The following is a 24,399-nucleotide window of genomic DNA, read 5'->3' as shown; positions in this document are numbered from 1 at the left end:
ATCCACGCAGTCATATGCTTTCTCCAAATTCATGAAGGCTGCATATAACTTCTTTCCCTTCTCTAAAAACTTTCCACTTAAGAAATACAAATGAATACCTGATCTACACAACCTCTACCCTTCCTATAACCTCCCTGTTCTTCTCCAACTAAATCCTCTGTTATTTCCCTGACTCTCTTAGTAAATATCCTACCAAATACTTCTCCTATTACACTCAGAAGACAAATGCCCGTATGATTAGCACACACTCCTTTTTCCCTCTTTTCCCATGTACAGGAGAATAATTATACCTAACTTCCAATCCTCCAGGACTCTGCCTTCCTCCCAGGCCAATCTGCACATCTTCCACATCCATTCTGGTACTATATCTCCCCCATGCTTCAGCATTTCACCACACACTCCATCAATTCCTGGGGCTTTCCCCATTTTGACTTTCTTCATTGCTTCCACAACGTTCAGTCTACTGATTTTTTTCCTCTCTTCTCACATCTGTCTGTCTCCCAGCCATTCCCCAGCCAGTTACACTCACGATACTTTCATTCTCTATGTTCATCATTCCCTTATATGTAATGAATCTTGGAACTAAATATCATATGCATCCTTTGACATGGCTGTGTCCACAGTAAATATGATCATCCTCTCAGAATACACTCCCTCTATACAGTCACCATCATGTCAGCTGTTTTATGTTTGTGCACATGGGTGGATGTAATAACGATATCTGTCATAATCTGTTGCTTGGACTCTAAGCTGGTATAGGTTTGAATGGCTGTTCAGTAACCCCAACACCCTCTCATCACCTCGGAATATTTTCCTCTGACAAAAAACAGTTAGTTACAAATTGGTGGACAAGGCAACAGAGTGTTGTGATGGAAACTTCTGACTGCATTAATGTTTGATCTGTCACGTCAGTATATTTCTCTCACCAGCCAGCCCTTGATATCACCCCATTAAAGTTTACCAGATGCCATTATATAAAGTGTAGTTCAGCATTATCTACCGAATATATTAACTCCTTTATATCATACCTGAATGAAAGACAATAGACAAATACTGTGACCACAACTTTGCATTTCAATCTTAATCCCCTACCTACCCTCCCTCCCTTCCCTCACCCCACCCCCGCACCATCGCTCGTCCCCCTACCCACCTTCCCTCCTCTCTGTGGTCCCTCCCTCCCAGCCCCTCTTGCTCCACTGTGACTTGATACATATTAAGGTGCCAGCCTGAGGCACGGAGTACCGGAGGATAAGTGATTATGACCACAACTGTACTGTGTTTTTTCCACATTATTGCATTAGAAATAAAATAGATTAAAAACATTCCTTCTGTTTAATAAATAAAAGGTGTAAAATAATAAATATTTTTTCCATCTTTATTGAATATTTTCTGAATGATGAAGGTGGTCAAAAACCTAACACCCCCATTTCTTAACAGTCTTATGGGAAAAATAGGTTTGTTATTTGACCAGTTCGTTATTCAACCACTTTTCATGGATCACATCCATGTTGAATAGAGGGGAAGAGGTGTATCAGAATTTAGCGTGGTAGCTCCTCAATTCTGATCAAAGCGAATTCCGGTCTATTGCAGTCCGTTATATTGAGGTTTTAATGTATTGATTGAATGATAGTGTCATATAGTTTAAAATGGACTTTTATAATATTGACCTTTACCACTGGCAATAGTCAGTACAGCTGTTTGGATTTGGTTTGTCTCATTCTGTGGTGTATAGTTTTTGGCATCTTGAAGGTTAGATCTCTAGAAAAATATGTTGCAGGTGCTATCAGTTAAAGCAGTAGGACTGCTGGTATTAGGAGCATTGTTATGAAACAGATGAAGTCTAGTATTATATGCAGTATTTAACACCCATTCATGTTTGAGAAGTCTAGATATGATGGAAAGTAGGCATACTCCTTAAACATAAGATGTATTGAGGATAAGAAACTTTATGGCACAGGTGTACAGGTATATTCAGCAGTCCGTCTTATGTTTATGGTATAAGTAGCTAAGCCTTACATTCAATACAGACTTTTTCAAAACATGCATGTTAACTGGAAGTAGTTTAAGGTATTGTTTTTAATTTTTTCATTATTGCAGTCTGAGCTTGACCTCAGTTTCAAAACCTGTAGCTCAAAACATTTCAAATGACAACTTAGTTTTATGTCTTGAATTAGCTGTTAATTGATTGTACAGTGTTACCAAATACTATAATGTGCTTTTATCTCTATACCACATTTAAAGCTTTTAAGTATTGTGACCCCTTTTACATACTGTATGCAGGTAAAGTGTCAACCTAGAGCTCTGTGCATAAGCTATAGTGGCTGCAAATACAAGCCCCTGTAACTCATTAAAGTATAGTAATATGGTATCTCCAGCTTGACCCCAGCATGCCTTCTAAAAACCTTCTGACTCCATGTAGTTCACATAGACGGATTCTAAGGGAATAGCCTAGACTACTGCCTAGAGGTAAAGCAGACATAAGACAGCAACAGAAAAGTAGTTCAAAACAGTAAATAAATGGGAAATAAGTTTATAAATTTTCTCCCATATGACATAGCCTACCATATAGAGGTGAAACACAAAAGACATTGACAGTGAGGAAACTTAAAGCAATCAGTACCCAGCAGGTGGGAAATATGTGTGGAACTTTTTTCTCAATGTACTTTTTCATGCACATGTGGTGTTCTGGTAAAGCTAATAGCCACTGTGTGCTAAGAAACCATGCATACTGAACCTGCTCATGTGGAGGGGTCATTCCCCTTCTCAAGGTAATGGATGATTATAAATGGAGAAGTGCTGTGGAAGACTGAAAAAAAGAAAAAGAAGGGACTAATATATATTTGGTGTTATGTGGAAGACTGTTAGAACCTCATTAATAAAGAAAAAGTTGTTAAGATTTAGAAATATTATAAGAAGTACAATCACTGTACCATTAGTTAAATACCTGTACTGCAGCAGAATTGTTATGAACTACTCACTTCTTTGATCGTGTCATTATTATTATTAATTATTAATCTAAATGCCATACGTAGAAGACTAAGATGCAGTATTGGAGTAGTCACCCAAAGATGGAGTGTGAGAAAGACGTAGGCAGAGACCTTGGTTGAGAGATGTAATGTGGTGAATTAAGTTGGAACCTGCTGTCATTTGAACCAGTGAGTTAAAATTGTTGGAGCCTTGTGTTTTATGGTGATGTATCATAGGCTGGTCTGTCAGAGGCTGGTGGTTACCCCAGATAAGTACTGTAGTTCTAAATCTTTATACATATTGCCCTGCCAGATTGTAGGTTTTGCACAGGACAGGTCTCACAGGTGTTACCAGGCTTGAATATGTGCACTGTAACCACAGCCATGTGATTGCTTTGGTAAAGCACTCCACAGCTTGCAGTGGTTTATCGTAGGCTGGTGGTTACCCCAGGTAAGTCCTTCTAAATCTTTACACGTTGCTTTGCCAAATTACTGTACAGTATAGGTTTTGCATAACACAGATCCCACATGTGTTACCATACTGGAATATGTGCATTGTAACCACAGTCATGTGATTGCATCGGTAAACATTCCACAGCTGCTTCACTATCTCCTGCAAAAAGGGTGGTGGACTGTAGGAGAGGGCTGTTTCAGCTTTCAATTCACCAAATTCATTCAGCTTAGTCTGCAGTCTATCAGGTTCATGTCAGGATGAACTTGTGGTCACAGTAGCAGCAGCAACAATAAGCCATGCCAGGATCCTGGAGGCTTGAATGATTAAAGAAAGCTTATTTGGTGATATAACTGTACAGATTTTTAAAGTTCTTCCATGAGTACATTGCATGTTATATGAGGGTAGTGAGGTTGGAAACATTCAGTCTTAAGCAAATAGTGTAGAATCTGAGCTGGAGGCGATACTTTTGTATTGTTTCAGATCTTATTACAGTACACATCTTATTTTTTTTATTTTTTTTTTCCAGCAGTTTCCAGCACCTATAGGAAACTAGCTGATTAGTAAATTTTGTCACTTGGTTTATCTTCCAGTCTATATAAAGTATCATCAGTACAGTGACCTGCCACAATATGGGGATTCCTTGAAAAAGCATGATCTCATATGTAGGTATGTATGTATGTAGGTAGCTAGTGTGTTGACAGAAGTGCGAGATGTTGCAGGAAGTGCCAGTATGTATCACTTATGTCACACCAGCACTTGTCTGGCTTGATTGGTACTACTGGTCTTCTCACTCATTCAGAGTAACTGATATGGTTATGGAATGTACGTTTGGATATTATACTGAAGCTCATCTCATAATTTTTTGTTGTATTTTTAAGGTCTCCACCATGTGGTGGGTACCTTATCGTATTAGTTTGTTTCTTCAGTGTTTTGTCTTTTTTCTTCTCGGGTAGCAGAACAACAACAACAACAATTTCTTCCAGACTTGTTAGATTGGATGCCATTCTTTCATTTCTGCACCAGTTTACTTCATACTTATTCCTCCTCCTCCTCCTCCTATTTTTTTTCTTCTTAACTTTCTTAATTGCTTTCAGTAGAGGTGGCTGGAGTTGCATTTACATTCCTGGTTAATGTAAAAAGTAAATATCAGATGTAGCTCTTGGTTTTTGTAACATCATTTGAGCATATTGGTTTCTTCACTGTAATCTTTCATATTTTGTACTGTACCTGTATCCTTATCACATGAGAAGATATGTACAGTAGTAATATTTATTAGTGTTTATTAATTTTGATGTAGAATTGTTTGTTCTAATGATATATTATTAACCTCTGCCCGGCTGATTCTTTGTATGGTAGTTTACCTTGCTAGAGTCTTTGTTTTATAACGAGTGTAAATTTCACCTTATATGAGGCTTTCAACTTGGCTCCTTGCAGACCTTCATTATGCCTCGTATTAGGTTTGTAGCTTGGTAGGGGTTTGAAGTAAGCTTTCTGTGTACGGTACTGTAATTTTATGATGGTCATTTGGTGTAGGTAGTTTGTATAGGTTACGAAATATGGTAGTGTTAAGGTGTTAGGATGGTTCTAGTCTTAATGGAGTTATCATACCAAGAGGACTTTGTGGCTTCTTAATAAGGTTTCTGTCTGGCGACAGTGCACTGTTTACAGGTGGGGGAAAAATTTTATCTAATAGTTCACATCTGCTGACTATCCTTATTATCCTCTGCTGACTATTATTACTAGGCTTAGAGAGGCCTGGTATGTTTTTTACCCATTGATAAATCTCTTAGTCATGATGCATTGTGGGGGAAAGTGACAGCCCTGCCCAGAGTGAAGTAAATCTATTGCAGTAGTAGGTAGACTTTTGTCTCTGTATTTGGAACTGTTGAATGCAGAAAGAAACTTTATGTAAACACGAATGTAGAAATTTCATCATAGAATAAAGTTCATAGGTAACAGTAATAACATTGGAGTTAATAATTTTGTTTGGGTTTGCTGTTCTCTCATGAGGAAGATGTGCAGATTGGCCTGGGAGGAAGTTAGAGTCCTGGAGGATTGGAAGTTAGGTTAAATTATTCCCATGTGCAAGGGAAAAAGGGAAAAAGTAGTGTGTGGTAATCATAGGGGCATTTGTTTTCTGAGTGTAATAGGCAAAATATTTGGTAGGATACGTACTGATAGAGTCAGGGAAATAACAGAGGATTTAGCTGGAGAAGAACAAGGAGGTTATAGGAAGGGAAGAGGTTGTGTAGATCAGGTATTCATTCTTATGGTTTTAATGGAAAAGTTTTTAGAGAAGGGAAAGAAGTTGTATGCAGCCTTCATGGATTTGGAGAAAGCATATGACTGCGTGGATAGGCAAGTAATGTGGAAAATATTAAGAATATATGGAGTAAATGAGAAGTTGTTGAATGCCTTGAAGAGAGTGTATGAGGGTGCTAAGGCTGCTGTGTGTGTGTGGATAGTGAACTGAGTGAATGTTTCTGTCTAAATTTTGGATTGAAACAGCGGTGTGTTATGTCTCCGTGGTTGTTCAATCTGTATATGGATGGGGTTATAAAAGAGATACCAGGTGGGGCAGTGAATATTGGAGCGGCCCAAATGAGTGAGGGCAGTGTTTGGAAACTTCCTGTACTGTTGTTTGCAGATTATACTGTATTGTTAATATGAAGATGAAGGGGAACTGCAAGGCTTTGTGAATGAGTTTAGGAGAGTGTGTAAGAAATGGAATGTAAAGGTGAATGTAGGAAAGAGTAACATTATGGTGTTCAAGACAAATGAAGTAACTGAATATATAGTGGGGTTGGATGATGAGGAAATGGAAAATGTGAGTGCATTTCAGTACTTGTGTAGTGTGATGAGTAAGGTTGGAAGTTTGGAGGATGAAGTGCTTGAGAGGGTACAACAAGGAAGAGAGGTTGCTGTTTCTCTGAAAGCAGTGATAAAAAATAGGGACATGAGCATTGAAGTAAAAAAGTCACTGCATGTTAGTATTGCGATACCAACTCTAACGTATGGAAGTGAAGTTTGGACTTTGTTGGAAGGACACAAGTCAAGAGTGAAAGCAGTGGAAATGGATTATTTGAGAGGAGCTTGTGGAGTTACATGGAGAGACAGACTGACAATGAGGAAATGAAGGAGCGTTGTGGTGTGGATGTGGATGTAATAGAAAGCATTAGGAGAAATACATTGAAGCGGTTTGGCCATGTGGGGAGGATGGAGAGCAAGAGACTAACGAAGAGAGAGTATGTGGGTGAGGTGGAAAGGGGGAGAGGGAGGAGGCAGCCAAGGATGAGGTGGAAGGATGGAGTGGAGAGGTATATGAGAGAGGGGTGTGTGAGGTGGGGGGGGGCAGTGAAATGGCAGAGGACAAGGTGACATGGACAATTTATTTGTTGCCAACCCATACGAGTTTAAGGCATCTGGCAATAGATAGATAGACTTGAGAATTTAAAAAACTAGGCTACATATTTTAAGTTTCGTTCATTAGACAGTTAGATGTATGATACGTTCAAAGTTATGACTAGCAGGTCCTGGTTTCTTGATTTGGTCGTGAAGATTTGAGAAGTGCTTCCTGTAGAGAGAGTGTGTATATGTGAGAGAGAGAGAGAGAGAGAGAAATTGTGCATGTACATGTGCATCAGTGTTTTGTGATTTTTCATTTAACTTTGATATGTTTACCATGAGAGAGTCCATGTTTTGTTACCTGTAGTATGTATATAGTATAAAAATGCATTTATTTCATGAAAGTAAAAGTAGTGTTTCCTTTTCCAGAGCCTGTGTCGGAAGGGGTCACCCTCTTAGCATACCCCAGCAATGACGAGAACGTTTTATCCTTTCCCAACAACGCTCCTGTAATCATCTATAGTAAAGAAGCAGGTTCCAGACTTGATTTATGGGGAGTTGAGGTTAGTGCCAGTTCACTGCATGGGACAACCCTGCAGGGGCAGTTGCTTGCCTGTGGTTGATAGGTCTGCCCAGCCAGACAGGCTGGGGTTGATCAACAACAACATCAGCTGGAATGGATAGCTGCACTTCAGTTGTACATATTACCTTATTAACTTTTAAGCCTCAGGGGATGACTCATCAGTTTTACTATGGTTAGTGCTGGATGGTTTTCTGCCTTTGGCAAATCTCTTGAGGTCTGAGAGTTGAGGAAGTTAAATGTTCATAGCATCATCTTAACTAAGTTCCCATCTTTAGAAAAGAGTGAGTTGAGTTGAAAAGGGAGCCACAGAATTAGGAATCACTGTCTGTTGTGCCACCAAGTAAAATTTGTCCTATATTCATTTATATTGGTAAGAATTTTTGGATAAATAAATACTGTACTGGTAGATCAGGTATGCTGTGGTTAATGACTGTAGTTCATTCACCTTAACATGGCAGAGATTTTCATCCTTTTTGCAGCCTATATCCTGTAACTGAATAATAGAAGCAGACATTTACAGCAGCTCTGTGTCCATGCCATAGCCTTTTTTTTTTTTTTTTTTTTTTTTTTTTTTTTTTTTAATCCACCATGTACTAGTGTTGATCATATGGCATGGCTGAGCATTTGGTACAGAAAGATGGCAGTTTTATGCCTAGTCAAACATACTATCTCAGTTTAGTGCGACTGTGGTATGGCAAGAATAGAGTCCAGAAGCTAAAAAAAAGAAACACAGGTAGGTAAATAAATGTGTCAGTGTATCAGTGGAGTGCCTTGCCCCTCGCCCACTCATGTACCACTCAGTCCTCGGAAATTCTTTGCGGTACTTTATCCCACTGGTTGTACCATCAGCTATTTGCCTGTTAACTTCTTCAGTATGTTGATGTCTTATATTTAATTTTTCTATCACCATGTGAGCCTGTTAAGCTTAGGAGAGACATCTCTAAAAGGAGGGGTGAAACATAGGTCTAACACACACATTTTCTACTAATGGGCTTGCCTAAACTGAATAAAATCATCAGGAGATAGCAAGAATAAACTAAAGAATATGTCTGCATGTGGAAAGGGTTAATAAATGCAGTGTCATGTTTATTAACCTCATCAGGTAGAGGATGTTATCTTATAATTTATTCCCTCTACTGCCTGATTTTTTTTTTTTAATTGGCTAAAGATAATGACATTTTTTGCTAATAGAATGCAATTGTTTCTTTCAGATCAAAGGTAAAAGGGGCTATGTACCCAAGAAATTAATTAAGGAACTTAAAGTTCTTGTTCCAAAACTTGAGTATGAGGTCCCAACTGAAGCTTTTGCTGCCAAGGATGTAGAAAGCTTGCGGCCAGATTTATCTAAAGAGGAATTGTTCCGTAATCAGGGAGAAACAGTTAAAAAAACAAGTAGCAGTGAAAACCCAATTCCTGAGCAAATTGCTGTCACTGCTGAGGATGTTGAATACAATAATCTGAATGTACCAGGCACCGTAGAAGAGGGTCACCCAGAAGTGGAAGAAAAAGAGGCAGCTCAGGTAAATTCAGAACCACTCAGAGAATCTGAATGGGCTGAAGACCCAGTAAATGACAATGCAGACACCAGCAGTGAAAATGTTAAAGCAACTGAAGAGGAAGAAGATAAACATGGAGAGGAAGAAGAAAATGAAGAAGAAGAAGAACAAGAAGAAGAATTAAGCAGTGATGATATATTTATTGAACAGAAGAAAGATGATACAGAGAAAGAAACTCTACTGGAATCAACTAATATATCTGATATCTTACAAGACACCGAGTCCACTACAGAGGAAGCAACAGTATTTTCATCAACAGTACCTGAATCAGATACGCAGAGTGAATCTGTTGAACAAACTGTGCCTCATGAAACCCATAATGAGCAAAATTCACCCCAGCTGGAATCATCTTCAGCTGGCTTTGAAGTAATTGATGGTACTACAATATATTTTAATGAGGATTTAGCCACTCCCACAGTCACACTGCCTGATGTTCAAGCCACGGCTATGCCCCAGGCCTCAACAGTTCAGGCAGAAAATTTTGCCACAGTTGATGCCTCTTCCATCCACCCTCAGTCATCTGTGGAAATCCTTCAAGATGATGGCAGTGGTAAATCTGTAGAACCACTGGATATCAGAAACAGTGAAAGACTAAATCCTCTCAGTTCAACTCCAGTGCTTGATGATAATGTGCAACCATCTGTTGTTGCATCAGCCACAGCATCACCCCCAGATGCCTTACCAAGAATTGACGACCAGTTAGAAAGCAATACCCCAACAGCTCCAAATTTAAGGAATCTAGTGCTGCCCCCTGATAATTTGTTTGAAAAGGATGAAACTGGTGGTAGCCATGAGGTCCTTGATAACCAAGGTAGTAATGAAGAGGCCATGAGTGATGTAGCTGATGATGAATCATCTGTCAGTACTGGCACTGCCATAGAAGGCACTGCTAAAGCTACTGCTGATTCCCAGATTGATACCAACCCTGAATCCTCCACAGAGACTGCTTCTGAGTCCACCACTGAGCCCAGTGTGGACACAAATTCCCAAAGCACAACTGACCTGCCAGAGGAAGAGTTTGGTGTACCTAAACCTGAGACTATACTTGAGGGGGCAGGTGCTGAAGTAGAAAAACCAGTTGAAAATGTAGGGTTCTTTGCCTCCTGGTTTGGCAGTTCAGAAGGCAGTGAAAGTAAAGATGAATCAGAAGTGGGAACAGATGAGGAGGAGGAGGAGGATGAAAATGAAGGTGAAGGTGAAACTGATAGGGCGAACACTGATGTAGAATTCACTAGTGCTTCTGAAGACAGTAGAACTAATGGTGCTGAGGCAGGTGCCACTGATACCAGTGCTAATAATGTATCGACTGATTTTGTTGATAACCCTGTAGATGTAAATGATATTCCCCCAAATTACACCCAAGCTACATATTCTGCTGAAGATGTAGATACTCGTGCTTACAACAGCCAGCAGCCAACCCCTCCCTCAGTAGACAACAAACCCCCTGAGTCCGCAACACCGGGTAACTCAGAGGGGGATTTTCAGTCACCACCATCACCAGCTGCTGACCTCATCCCTGACCCTGACCCTGGCACTGGCAGAGAAGAGGAGACACCATTTACAGGTATGAACTTTAAATCATGTTCCTCATTGTTGGACTCTAATGGTAATGATTTTGGAGAAGGGTCTGAATATATGTCACAGTTAGATGGTTTGGGCTCTTCACCTGAAGATTATATTCACTTATCAGAAAATCCTGTGACTGATGCCAGTATAGCTTTAGCTGTTGAAGTAGTTGATGCAGAGACAGAGGAATTTGAAGGTGCTAGGGAGATATCCAATAATCCAGCAGCACTGTTTAGTGATACAGCTGCAGTAATTGGCAGTAGTGTGGTTAGTAAGCCAGAAAATATAGATGCCTACATGCGCACTTCTTCTGGAGTAGAGACGCCTGCTGCTTCCTCCTCAGGTGGGAGAGAGACAGAGCCCGGCCCAAGTACTGCTCGCCCACTGTATGCTGAGCCCCTGCCCACCACCCCAAGCTACCCCACACATGCTAATGTAGACCCTGGCGATATGGATCGCCTTGCAGGTGAGTTTGCAGCTAAAGCATTTGCCATTGACTTGCTTCAAATAACAGGATTGATATCGAATGATACTGACCATCTAATCTGTGCACATTTCAGGACTAATGACTCATTCCTTAAAGTCATAGCCAATAGTATCATTGGTCGTAGCACTCGCAAACAGAATGTACATTCTGCTATTAGCGTTATTGAAAAACTTTTTTCTGATGTTGATAAAGGGTATGATACATTAAAATATGTTGAAGAAAAATTAGATCATATTTCTGAAGGAAAATATTCCTTTAAAAAAGAACAAGAATTAAATGTTGATCATTCTGTGAACATGGATGATACAGTTTCTGTCACACTCCCCAGTGCAATGTTTTATGATACACTTGGAGAAAAAGTAAGCATTGAAGAGATAAAGAAAGCTAGTACCTTTAGCAGTTGGTCACGTGTTGATGATGATGATGGAGCTAATGATGATTTTTCAGTAAGTTTTGCTGATATATTTATGGGGTCTGAGGGGGTGGATAAAGGTGAAGTCACAACAGACTCAATCTCAGTTGAAGTGGAAAGCAAGGTGGAATATCAAAATGAGAGAGATGTGATGGATGTAGAAAGTGAAAGTCTGGTGGTGACTAATGTTGGGATAGTCATAGCAGAGCTTGATAACATTGACTCTGATGTAATGACAGAAAGTGATAAAGTTGTTGCACATCTTGGTGAGTTACAGGAAACAGCTGATAGTCAGATAAGTACAGGTTATGTAGAGGTTGCTCTACCTGCAGAGATAGGTGATACAGGAGCTGATGCTGTGACACCGATTTGCTCTGTAGATGAACCTGATACTGTAACACTTGATGGTGATATTGTGACGGAGATTGAGGCTGTGGTTGACATTAAAGTTGATGATCTGACAGAAGTTGAGGCAATGGCTGAGGTTGAGGTTGAATCAGAGGCTAAATCTGATGTTGTAGTAGAGTATGAGGCTGATTCTGTGAAAGAGATTGAGGGTGATAGTGTGGATAAGGTTGGTGTTGATGCTTTAACAGAGACCAGGGTAGATGTTGTTGAGATTCAGGTGGATGCTGTGGTTGAAGTTGGGACTGATACTGTGGCAGGTGATGTGGCTGAGGTTGAGACTGTTGATAAGGCCATTGCAGATATTGACATTGATGCTGTAGCTGAGGTTCTGGTTGAGGCTGTAGTGGAGGTTGATGCAGTCAGTGAGGTTAAGGCTGTGACAGACACTGAGGGTATGACAGACACTGAGGGTGTGGCTGAGGTTGATACAGTCAATGAAATTGAGGCTGTGGTTGAAGTTAAGGCCATAATGGTGGTTGATGCAGTCAGTGAAGTTGAGACTGTAGCAGAAGTTGAGGCTGTGGATGAGGTTAAGGCTGGTGCTGTGACTGAGTTTGAGATTGATGCTGTGGCTGACACTGAGACTGATGCTGTGGCAGAGGTTGAAGCTATGATTGAGGTTGAGGCTATGGCTGATGTTGAAGCTTTGACTGGGGTTGAGGCTGTGGCTGAGGTTGAGGCTGGTGTTGTGGCTGTTGCTGAGGTTGAGACTTTGGCTGGGGTTGAGGCTGTGGTTGAGGTTGAGGCTGTGGTTGAGGTTGAGGCTGTGGCTGAGGTTGAGGCTGTGGCTAAGGTTGAGGCTGCAGCAGAGGTTGAGGCTGCAGCAGAGGTCGAGGCTGCGGCAGAGGTTGAGGTTGTGACAGAGGTTGAGGCTGCAGCAGAAGTTGTGGCTGTGGTGGAGGTTGAGGCTGTGGCGGAGGTTGAGGCTGTGGCGGAGGTTGAGGCTGTGGCGGAGGTTAAGGCTGTGGCAGAGGTTGAGGCTGTGGTGGAGGTCGAGGCTGTGGCAGAGGTCGAGGCTACGGCAGAGGTCGAGGCAGCAGCAGAGGTCGAGGCTGTGGCAAAGGTCGAGGCTGTGGCTGAGATTGAGGCAGTGGTTGAGGTTGAGGCAGTGGTTGAAGTTGGGGCTGTGGATGAAGTTGAGGCTGTGACTGAGGTTGAAGCTGAGGGTGTGGTTGAAGTTGAGGCTGTGGATGAGGTTGAAGCTGTGGATGAAGTTGAGGCTGTGACAGGGATTGAAATTTTGTTAGAGATTGAGGCTCTGGCAAAGGTTAAGGCAGTGGCTGAAATTGAGACTGAGGTTGAGGGCGAGGCCATGACAGAGGTTATGGCTGAGACTGTTAAGGTTGAAACTAGTGCTGAGGCTGATGTTGAAGCTAGTATTGTGGCTGAGGTTGAGGCTAGTGCTGTGGATAAGATTGAGGCTGTAGCAGAGGTTGAGGCTAAGGCAGTGGTTGGAGTTGAGGTTGTGGCTAAGGTTGAGGCTGAGGCTGAGGTTGAGACTGAGGCTGTGGCTGAGGTTGAGACTGAGGCTGTGGCTGAGGTTGAGACTGAGGCTGTGGCTGAGGTTGAGACTGAGGCTGTGGCTGAGGTTGAGACTAAGGTTGTGGATGAGGTTGAGATTGAGGCTGTGGATGAGGTTGAGACCATAGCTGTGGATGAGGTTGAGATTGAGGCTGTGGATGAGGTTGAGACTAAGGTTGTGGATGAGGTTGAGATTGAGGCTGTGGATGAGGTTGAGATTGAGGCTGTGGATGAGGTTGAGACCATGGCTGTGGATGAGGTTGAGACCATGGCTGTGGATGAGGTTGAGATTGAGGCTGTGGATGAGGTTGAGACCATGACTGTGACTGAGGTTGTGCCTGTTGCTGAGCTTGAGGCTGTGGCAGAGGTCGAGGTTGTATCAGAGTCTGAGGCTGTGGCTAAGATAGAGGCTGTGGCTGAGGTTGAGGTTGAGGCTGTAGTAGAGGTTGAAGAGGCTTTGGCTGAGGTTGAGGCTGAAGCTGTAGTAGAAGTTAAAGCTGTGGATGAGGATGGGTTTGAGGCTGAAGCTTTTGCTGGGGTTGAATCTGAAGTTGAAATTATTGCTGGAACTGAGGCTGTGACTGTGGTTGAGGTTGTGGCTGCACCTGAGGGTGTGGCAGAGATTGAGGCTGTGGCTGAAGTTGAGGCTGGTGCTATGGCCGAGATTGAGATTATAGCAGAGGTTGCGTCTGAGGCTCAGGCTGCAACTGAGGCTGTGACTGAGGTTGAAGTTTTGGGTGAGGTTGAGGATGAGACCATGGCAGAGGTTAAGGCTGAGGCTGTGGCAGAGGCGGAAGCTAGTGCTGATACTGTGGTAGAGGCTGAAGCTTGTGCTGAGGCTGTAGCAGAGGTTGAGGGTGAGGCTATGGTGGAGGTTGAGGGTGAGGCTATGGCAGAGGTTGAAGCTAAGATAGTGGTTAAAGTTGAGGCTGTGGCTGAAATTGAGGCTGAGGTGGAGGCAATGGATGTGGCTAAGATTGAGGCTTTTACAGAGGTTGAGATTGAGGCTCAAGCTGAGGTTGAGCCTGATGCAGTGGCTGTGGCTGAGGTTGGGGCTGTAGAAGAGGTTGAGGCTGTGGCTGAGGTTGAAACTGTAAGTGATATTGAGGCTGTGGCTGAAGTTGATAATATGGCTGTGGCAGAGGTTAAAGTTGAGGCTGAGGCTGTGGCTGTGGCTTTGGCAGAGGATGAGAATGAGGCAATGGCTGTGATGGAAGTCGTGGCGGAGGGTGAGACAGAGATTGAGTCTGAGACTGGCGCGGGAGTTGAGGCTGAGGTTGAAACTGTTGCAGGGGCTGAGGCTGAGGCTGTCACCAAGGTTATGACTGAGGCACTGACAGATGTTGAGGTTGAGGCTGTGACCAAGGTTGAGATTGAGGCTGAGGCTGTTGCTGAGGTTGAAACTGTTGCTGTGGCTGAGGTTGAGGCTGATGCTGTGAAAACAGTTGGGGTCCTTACAGTGATAGGTGATGAAGTTGATTCTTTTAAAAATCTTGAGGCTGTGGCAGTGGTTGAAGCTGAGGTTTATGTTAAGGCTGTGGCTGAGGTTAAGGCAGCAGAGGTTGAGGCTGGAGTTGATGTTAAGGCAGCAGAGATTGAGGCTGTGGCTAAAGTTGAGGCTGAAGTTGATGTTAAGGCTGTAGCAGAGGTTGATGAAGCCGCAGTTGAGACTAAGGTTGAAGCTTGGGCAGAGGCTGAGGTACAGGCTATGGCGGAGGCTGAGGTTGAAGCTGTGGCAGAGACTGAGGTTGAGACTACAGTGGAAACTAAAATGGAAGCTGTGGCTGAGGCAGAGATAGACACTGTAGAAGAGATTAAGGTTCAGAATGTGGTAGTGATAGAAGTTGAGGCTCTGGCAGAGGCTGAGGTTGAGGCAGCAGTGGAGACTAAGCTTGAAGCTGAGGTTGAGGCTGTTTCTGAGACTGAGATTGATACTGTAGGAGAGATTGAGGTTGAAAATGTGGCAGAGCTTGGAATTGAGGCTGTAGAAAAGGCTGAGGTTGGTGCTGTGGCAAAGGCTGAGGTTGAGACTATAGCAGAAGTTGAGGCTGTGGCAGAGATAGAAGTTGATGTTGTAGCAGAGACTGAAGTTGAGGGTACAGCAGAGACTTTGGAAGCAACAGAAGTTCGGGCTGTGGCAGAGGCTATAGCAGAGGCTGAGCTTGAGGCATTGGCAGAGAAAGAAGCTGATGCTGTGGCCAAGGTAGGGATTGAGGCTGAAGCAGAAGCTGAGGTTGAGGCTGTAGCTGTGGCTGAATTTGAGACTGTGGTAGAGGTTGTGGCACAGGCTGAGATTAAGACTGTGGTAGAGACAGAGATTGAGACTGTGACTGAGGCTAAAGTTCAGACTGTAGTAGAGACTAAGGTTCAGTCTGAGGCTGAGATTGAGGAATCTGTGGCAGTGGTTGAAGTTGAGGCTGTGATAGAGACAGAGGTTGAGACTATGGCAGAGACTGAAGTTGAAGCTGTGGGAGAGAAAGAGATTGAGGTTGTGGCAAAGGCAGAGGTTGAAGCTGTGGTCATGACAGTGCTTGCATCTCTGTCAGAGACTGCAGTTGTGGCTGAGGCTGAGGTTAAGTCTGTATCAGAGACTGAGGCTGAGGTTGTGTTAGTGACTGAGGTTGAGACTGTGGTGGAGACTGGGTTTGAGGCTGTGGCAGAGACAAAGGTTGAGGCTGTGGCAGATGCTGAGGTTGGTGTTGTGGCAGAGGCAGAGTTTGAGACTGTGACAGAAGCTGAGGTTGATGCTTTAGTAGAGACTGATGCTGTGGCAGAGGCTAAGGTTGAGATTGAGCCTGTAGCAGAAGCTGAGGTTGAAGCTGTGACAAAGGCTGATATCACAGAAGCTGAGGTTGAGGCTATGACAAAGGCTGATGTCACTGAGGTTGAGGCTGTGGCAGAGAAAGAGGTTGAGGGTGAAGGAAAGGCTGAGGTTGAGGCTGTGGCAGAGATAGATACTGAAGCTGTATCAGAAGCTGAGGTTGTGGCTATAGTAGAAACTAAGGATGAATCAAAGGGTGAGGCTGAGGTTGAGGCTGTGGTAAAGACTGATATTGAGGCTGAGGTTGAGCCTATAGTAGGAGATAAGGTTGAAACCATGGGTGAAGTTGGGGTTGAGGTGGTGGCAGAGGTTGAGGTTAATGCTGTTACAGTGACAGGGGTTGAGGCAGAGGTCAAGGCTGTGCCAGAGGCTGAGATTAAAACTGTGCCAGAGGCTGAGGTTGAAGCTGTGGCAGTGACAGAGGTTGAGGATATAGAAGAGGCAGAGTTTGAGGCTGTGGGATATGCCAATGTTGAGACTGTGGGAAAAGATGAGGTTGAGGTTGAGGCTGCAGCAGAGGTTGTGGTTGAAGATGTGGTAGGGAGTAAGGTTGAAACTTTGACTGAAACTGAAATTGGGGATGTGGCAGTGGCTAAGGCTGAGGCTGTGGTAGAGACAGAGATTGAGGCTGTGATAGAGACAAAGGTTGAGGCTGTGATAGAGACAGAGTTTGAGGCTGTGGCAGAGACAGAGTTTGAGGCTGTGGCAGAGACAGAGTTTGAGGCCGTGGCAGAGACAGAGGTTGAGGCTGTGGCAGAGACAGAGGTTGAGGCCATGGCAGAGACGGAAGTTGAGGCCGTGGCAGAGACGGAGGTTGAGGCCGTGGCAGAGACAGAGGTTGAGGCCGTGGCTGAGACAGAGGTTGAGACTGTGACACAGACAGAGGTTGAAGCTGTGGTAGAAAAAGAGGTTGAGGCAGAACTAGATGTTGTAACAGAGGGTAAAGTTGAGACATTGGCCGAGGTTGAGGATGTGGCAGAGATTGCGTTTGATGTAACAAAGACTGAGGTTGAGGCTGTAATAAAAGCTGAAGTTGATGCTGTAGTAGAGAAGGAGGTTGAGGCTGTAACAGAGATTGAAGATGAGACTGATGCTGTGGCTGAGGATGAGGCTGATGCTGTGTTAGAGACAGAGGTTGAGGTTGTGGCAAAGACAGAGCACTTTGAGGCTGTGATGGAGACAGAGTTTGAGGCTGTGGCAGATACAGAGGTTGAGACTGTGACAGAGACAAAGGTTGAGGTTGTGGCAGAGGCAGGGGTTGAGACTGTGGCAGAGATAGAGGTTGAGACTATGGCAGGGACAGAGGTTGAGGTTGTGGCAGAGACAGGGGTTGAGACTGTGGCAGAGATAGAGGTTGAGACTGTGGCAGAGACAGAGGTTGAGACTGTGGCTGAGACAGGGGTTGAGACTGTGGCAGAGATAGAGGTTGAGACTGTGGCAGAGACAGAGGTTGAGACTGTGGCTGAGACAGGGGTTGAGACTGTGGCAGAGACAGAGGTTGAGACTGTGGCAGAGACAAAGTTTGAGGCAGTGGCAGAGACAGAAGTTGAGGTTGTGGCAAAGACAGAGGTTGAAGCTGAACTAGATGCTGTGACAGGGGCTGAAGTTGAGGCTTTGGCAGAGGCTGAAGATGTGGAAGAAGTTGAGTTTGATGTAGCAGAGACTGAGGTGGAGGTTGTAATAGAAGCTGAGGTTGAGGCTGCATTAGTGATGGAGGTTGAGGCTGTGGCAGGGTCTGAAGATGAGACTGATGCAGTGGCTGAGGTTGGGTCTGACGATGTGACTGAGGTTGAGGCTGTGGCACAGGCTGAGGTTGAGACTGATGATGTGGCTAAGCTTGAGGCTATGGCAGAGGCTGATATCATCACTGAGGTTGAGGCTGTGACAGAAACTGATGTAGCCACTGAGGCTGAGAATGAGGTTGACATGGTCACTGAGGTTGCAGCTGTGGTGGAGGTTGATGTGATCACTGAAGCTGAGGCTGTAGCAAAGGTTGAAGCTGTAGCAGAGGCTGATACTGTGACTGAGATTGAGGCTGATATGTCCAAGTTTGGTCCAGTAGTTGAACCTGATTCTGTTGCAGAGCTTGATGCTGTGGTTGAACCTGATTCTGTTGCAGAGCTTGATGCTGTGGTTGAACCTGATTCTGTTGCAGAGCTTGATGCTGTGGTTGAAGCAATTGCTGTGGCTGAGGTTAAGGCAGATAATGTGGCAGATATTGATGTAGCTGAGGTTGAAACTGCATCTTTGTCAGTGGTTGAGATTGATGCTTTATCAGATGTTGAGGCTGTGGGTGAGTTTGAGAGTGATGTTTTGGCAGAGACTGAGATTTATGCCATGGGAGAGGTTGCGGTTGTAAGAGAGATTGTGACCATGATAGATCTTGATGTTAATACTGTTGCAGAAGTTGAGGATATCAGAGAAGTTGTGGCCAGTAGTGATGCAGAAGTTGATGCTGATGTGTCAAAGGTTGAGGCTGATTCTGTAGTAGAGCTTGGGGCAGTTTCCCTTTTGGAGGTTGAGACTGATTCTGTTACAGAAGATGATGATGTGGTTGAAAGTGATTTTACTGAAGATCTTGCCTCTTGGGTCAAAGTAGCTGCTGTAATTGAAATTGATGTTACAGTTCAGACTGATGCTGTGGCAGAGGTTGAGGCTGATATTGTGGCAAAGGTTGAGACTGATGCTATGGCAGAGGTTGAGGTTGGTGTTTTGGTAGAGGTTGAAACTGATGTAGGGCAGGTTGAGATTGATGCTGTGGCTGCAGATAAGGGTTATGAGGTAGAGGATGGAGTAGCAGATGAAGACGTGATGACTGTAGGTGTTACAGAGATGCATAGTGCAAAAGTGGCTGATGCTATAAGAGCTAAAGACTTGTTCCCTGGTGATGTAGAGGTTAAAAGACAAGACTTTTTGCATGAGCCCCCAGACACTGACAGTGATGAAGATGCTCTCTTACTGAAAGCCTTCACTGATGATGTTTTAAAGTCAGCATTTCAGTATGGTGATGCAAAGTCTGCAAAACCTCTTGATGTAGAGACCTTTTCTACATATTCAGAAGATGGTGAAAAGAAAACCTTTGGGATAATAGAGACTGATCATGTTTCTTTTGAAACCTCAGACGTTAAAGCTGAGATATTAGATCCAAAGGTTGAATCTGATATTAAACCCAACTTGTCAGAGGCTGATGTTGATGTTGGATCTGTCACACTTGAAGGTGTATTCAAGTATGTTTCAGATGATGATATTCTAAGCAAAAGCACTGCATCAAAGGAATATTCAAACTTAGCTAAAGACTCAGTATTTGTATTGTCTAATGTTACCTCAGATGTAGGCACAAATATTTCTGATGTTTGTAAAAATGGCTCTTGCATGACAGAACCAGTTGAAGTGAATTTTGAGCAAAAATATAATGAAGAGAGTGATATTAGTAATTCTGTAAACTTGAACAAGAGCAAGGAAGTATTTCCATCACATTGCCCTCTGCCCACAAGTAGTGGGCAGAACAATTACACACATGACTTTCATGTGACTTTCTACAGAACCAGAATGTTTGATGACATGTCTGGAGCAATAGGGTATCTTGAAAGTGTGTTAGGATCACCAGGTGAGTGTAAGATGGTTCATATTGTCCAAGGATCGTTCATGGGCAAGCTGAGTTATCAGGTACTTATTGGGAGTCCTTCCACAGCAGAACATGATTGTGAATTGTTTAGTATGCAGATGGATAGTACTTTGTTTGGGGACTTGGAAATCGAAAATACACCAAGTAATTTGGACACTCAGTATCTTGAAAAACTCCATTTATCAGATACAAGAGATGATGATAGCAGCTTTGCTGAGACTGAAGTTATTAAAAATATTGAGGAGGAGGTTGTTAGCATTCCAATAGATGGGACTGTCACCTGTGATGTTGATGAAGCTGTGAACTTAGATAAACTTGAAGGTATTGAGAGTGGCATTGATAATGTAATTGACAGTGTTGAAGCTGATATTGTTGGCCATGTTTTGGCAGAAATTGGTAATTTCAAGATTGAAATAACGGAGGACATTATAGAGGGAACTGTCGATGTTTCTGAGTTGGAGATTGTAGACAGGATAGAAGCTGAGATTGTTGACAGTGTTGAAGGAGAAATTCTTGATATAGTTGAAGTTAAAGTTGTTGACAGTGGTGAGGCTGAAGTTGCTGACACTGAGCTTGAAACTGGTACTGAGGGTGAATTTGTTGACAGTACAGAGGCTGAATTTGCTGACAATGTTGAGGCTGAAATTGTTCACAGTGTTGAATCTGAAGTTGCTGACAGTGTTGAGGGTGAAATGTTTGATACTGTGACAGCTGTAGGTAGTGTTAAGGTTGAATCTGTGGACAATGTAGAAACTGCGGTTGATGAGAGTGTAGTGAGCAAAGCTGTTACTGTAGAGACAGATGTTGTTGATAGGTTGGAGAGTGAAGTTGTAGGTGCAGTTATTGATTCTGGAGATACTGACAGCATTGAGGCTGAATATATTGACAACATTGAAATGGAAGCCATTTTTGACATTGATGCAAAGATTGCTGATAGTATTGAGGTTGATGTCCTTAACAAAATTGTGACTAAAGATGTTGACAGAACTGAATCTGAAGCTATTGGCAGAAGTACAGTTGAAAATAATGTGATCAACACAAATGAAACACAACCCCGAGATGGTAATATATTTTTTGGTGGTGAAAAAGTTGGAAATATTGAGAATTATTTGGATAATGTTGAACAGCCTCCAGGTAGCATTTTAGATCAGAATCTGGAAACATTAAAGCATGTATCAGGAAAAGAATTTCTTAAAGCTTCTTCACAAGAAAGTGTGTTACATCAGTCCTCACTAGAGTACCGGTATGATTTTACAGAAACAAGTGCTGGAGAAGAAACTGCTAAATCAACAATATGTAAGAGAGAAGCTTTAGAATTTGAAGCTGCTGACATTGTAGGATTTGAACAGCTAGATGTTGAAACTAAAATAGATCCCATATATATCCAGGATGTTCATGTGGATGTAGCAGTATCCTCTGAATCTCTAGTGCAAGTTGTAGATAGCAGTATGGCTGGTAATGTAGTAGATGACATTGGTAATGTTGTAGTCACAGTTAATTCTGATGCAGAGATGTCAGCAAAATTTGGTCACAGTGAGATTTCAACAGCTACCAGTGACTGTAGAGATATAAATTCAGGTGATGAGCAAATACCCAGTTTAGGTCCAGATTTTGAACAAAATATTTTAATTACTGAACAAGTGGCTACTGCATCAATGATTGAAATAGTGACTGCAGAATTAGTTGCATCTGTTAAATCAGTTGGTGAAAATGAAGTTGAAACTACTGAATCAGTTGGTGCCGAGTTAGTTGAAGGAGAGGAGTTTGGGACTGCTGAATCAATTGATGCCAATGCTGTTAAGTTAGTTAAGGAAGAGGAAATTGAGACTGTTGTATTAATTGAACTTGGGGCAGCAGGATCAGTTGATGATGTCGAGACTGCCAAAATAGTCGAAGAATTTGCAACTGTAGAATCAGTTGATGAACAGGTGATTGAAGTAAGTGAATCTGTTGATGAAGCGCAAAGTGCAGCCACTGTAACAGTCAGTGAAGTGGAGGTTGCCATTGCTAAATCAATTGATGTGATCATTGCAGTTGCAGAAACAGTTGATGAGCCAGTTGCAGCTCTTGATTCATTTCATGAGGCTGAATGTGATGAAACAGTTGATGAAGTTAAGACAGTTGAAGCAGTTGTAAGAGAAGATGAAACTGCTGATTCAGTTGATGAATTGGAGATAGTGGCTGCTGAATTAGTTGATCGAAAGAAAGCTGAGGATGCTGTGGTTCCAGTTACTGAAGCAGTTGAGAAGGAAATTGCTGTTGAATCAATTGATAAAGCCAGTCTGATAGCCTCTGTTTCAGTTGATAATGACGTGATGACTGCTGATTTGGTTGTCGAAGAGGAACTAGAAGCTGTTGATTCTGCTGATGGAGATGCAATTAAATCAGTTGGTGAAGTAATTCCTGCAGGAGTGGATGAATTATTTTCTGCCAAATTGGTTGATGAAGAGGAAATAATAGCCACTGAATTAGTCCTTGAAAAAATAATAGCTTCTGAACTAGCTGATGAGAAAGTAGCTGCTGCCGAATCATTGGATGAAATGGCATTGGCCAGTTCAGTGAATGAAAAGGTACCAGCTTTCGAGTCAGTTGTTGAAGACGAAGTGATTGCTGCTAAATCTGATGAAGAAAATGAGAATGTTGAGTCATGTTATGAAACTGTGGATGCAGAATCAGTTTACAAAGAGTTTGTGGTTGCCAAAGCAGTTGATGAAGTTAGGACTGTTGAATCTAGTGATGAAGATGAGGTTGTTGCAGGTGCTATAGAATTACTATACGAAATTGACAGTGCTGAATCTTTTGATGAAGTAGAAGCTAGGGAATCATTTGACGAATTTGCTGCTTCTGGATCAGGTGGCAAGAAAGTTGATACTGCTGAAGCAGGTGATGGAGATAAGGCCGTGACTGCTGAATCAGGGGAAGAAATAAGAGTTGAGACTGCAGAATCAGTCGATGACAAGGTTAAACATGCAGAATCAGTTGAAGACGAAGTTGAGGCTGTTGATTCAGTTATTGAAGCCGAGGCTGTTGAATCAGTTGATGGTAATGAGGTTGAGAATATTGAGTTAGTCGATAAGGAAGAGAAAGCTGCTACTTCACTTTATACTGAAATCTCTGAAGTAGAAGTAGAGTGTGTTGAAACAGTGATTGAAGGTAAGGATGAGGATATTCAGTCATTGTATATTGAGGCATCTGAACTTGAAGTAGAGGCTACAGAATCAGTTGAAAGGGTAGTTAAATCAGTTGAAGAAGAAGCTGATGCATCTGAATCATTTGAAGTTGAGGCTGCTGAATTATTTGATGAAATTGGGGTTAGTGAATCAGCTAATGAAGGTGAGGCTTCTAAAGCAGCTGTTGAGAAAGTTGAAGATACTGTATCATTTGAAGTTGAAGCAGCTGAATTGATTGATGAAGTTGTTTTATCTAAACCAGTAGATGAGGAAGTTGTGACAGTTGAACTGGTTGATGAAGATGAAGCTTCTGAATCGGTTCATGAACTTAAGGTTAATAAATCTGTTGATGAAGTTGAGGCTGCTGCGTCAGTTGAGGAAATTGAGACAAGTAAATTGGTTGATGGAGAGGAGGTTGAGGCTACTGACTCAGGTGCTGCTGCTGAATTAATTGATCAGGAAGTTGAGGCTACTGAATCAATTGATTCAACTAAATTAATTGATGAAGTTGATGCTGCTGAATCAGTTGAGGAAGGTACCACTGCTGAATTAGAAGCTGAGGTTGTTAAATCATTAGAAGAGGAATTTGTGGCCACTGAATCACATGATGAAACTGAGGCTGCTGAATCAGTTGAAGAGGAAGTTGTGGTTGCTGAATTGGTGGATGAAGTTGATACTGAATCACTTAAAGAAGTTGTTGCTGGTGAATCAATTGATGAAAAGGAATTAGAGGACAATGAGATCGAAGTTGAAGAGAAAGTTGAGGCTGGTGATTCAGTTGGTGAAGCTAAGGCTGTTGAATCAGTTGATGAAGATAGAGATAAGGATGTAAAAGTAATTGACAGTGAAGCTGAGGCTACTGACTCAGATGATGAAGATGAGGTTGAGGCTGCTGAATCAGCTGACAAGGCAGAAATTGATGCTGATGAACCAGGTGATGAAGAGATAATTGAAGAACATGAGTCAGACGATCAAGAGGATGTTGAAACAGAGGATGCCGAATCTGTTGATGGAGAGGAGTACAAACTTTTAGAATCAGATGATGGAGACAATGCTGATGCTGTAAAATCAGTTCCAGAGGTCTTTGAGGCTTTTGAATCAGGTGAAGAGGAGCATGAGACTCCTGAATCAATTGATGAGGAGATTGAGCTTGCTGAATCAATTGACGAATTTGAGACTCCTGAATCATTTGATGAAACTGAACTTGTCAAGCCACATGAGGAATTTATGGCTTCTGGGTCAGTTGATGAGTTTGAGGCCCCTGAAGTAGTTGATGAGATTGAGGTTCTTGAATCAGTGGATGAGGAACTCAAGGCTGTTGAATCAGTTGATGTGGAATCTGAGGCTCCTGGATCAGTTGATGAGGAATTTGAGGCTCCTGGATCAGTGGATGAGAAATTTAAAGCTTTTGAATCAGGTGACAAGGAGGTTGAAGCTGCAGAATTGGTTGATGAGTTTGAGGCTCCTGAATCTGTTGATGAGGAA

At 42.7% G+C, this 24,399-nt stretch overlaps 1 protein-coding gene across 8 annotated transcripts in view; it reads left to right on the top strand.

The window, feature by feature from the left end:
- Tango1 (transport and golgi organization 1) overlaps positions 1-24,399 on the top strand; it is an 87,436-nt gene that overhangs the window by 3,304 nt on the left and 59,733 nt on the right. For all 8 annotated transcript variants that reach the window (XM_080271556.1, XM_080271553.1, XM_080271552.1 and 5 more), the window contains exons 2-4: positions 7,195-7,328; positions 8,560-10,468; positions 10,814-10,936. In XM_080271556.1, the coding sequence (XP_080127682.1) occupies positions 7,195-7,328; positions 8,560-10,468; positions 10,814-10,936 (2,166 nt within the window). The remainder of the gene's footprint in view (positions 1-7,194; positions 7,329-8,559; positions 10,469-10,813; positions 10,937-24,399) is intronic.

Source organism: Coenobita brevimanus, chromosome 46 (genome assembly GCF_032717465.1).
Source record: "Coenobita brevimanus isolate Jiangsu-jjx chromosome 46, ASM3271746v2, whole genome shotgun sequence".
Taxonomy (NCBI): Eukaryota; Metazoa; Arthropoda; class Malacostraca; order Decapoda; family Coenobitidae; genus Coenobita; species Coenobita brevimanus.
Note: the sequence above shows the minus strand (reverse complement) of the source record. Positions and strands in the feature narration are given on the sequence as shown.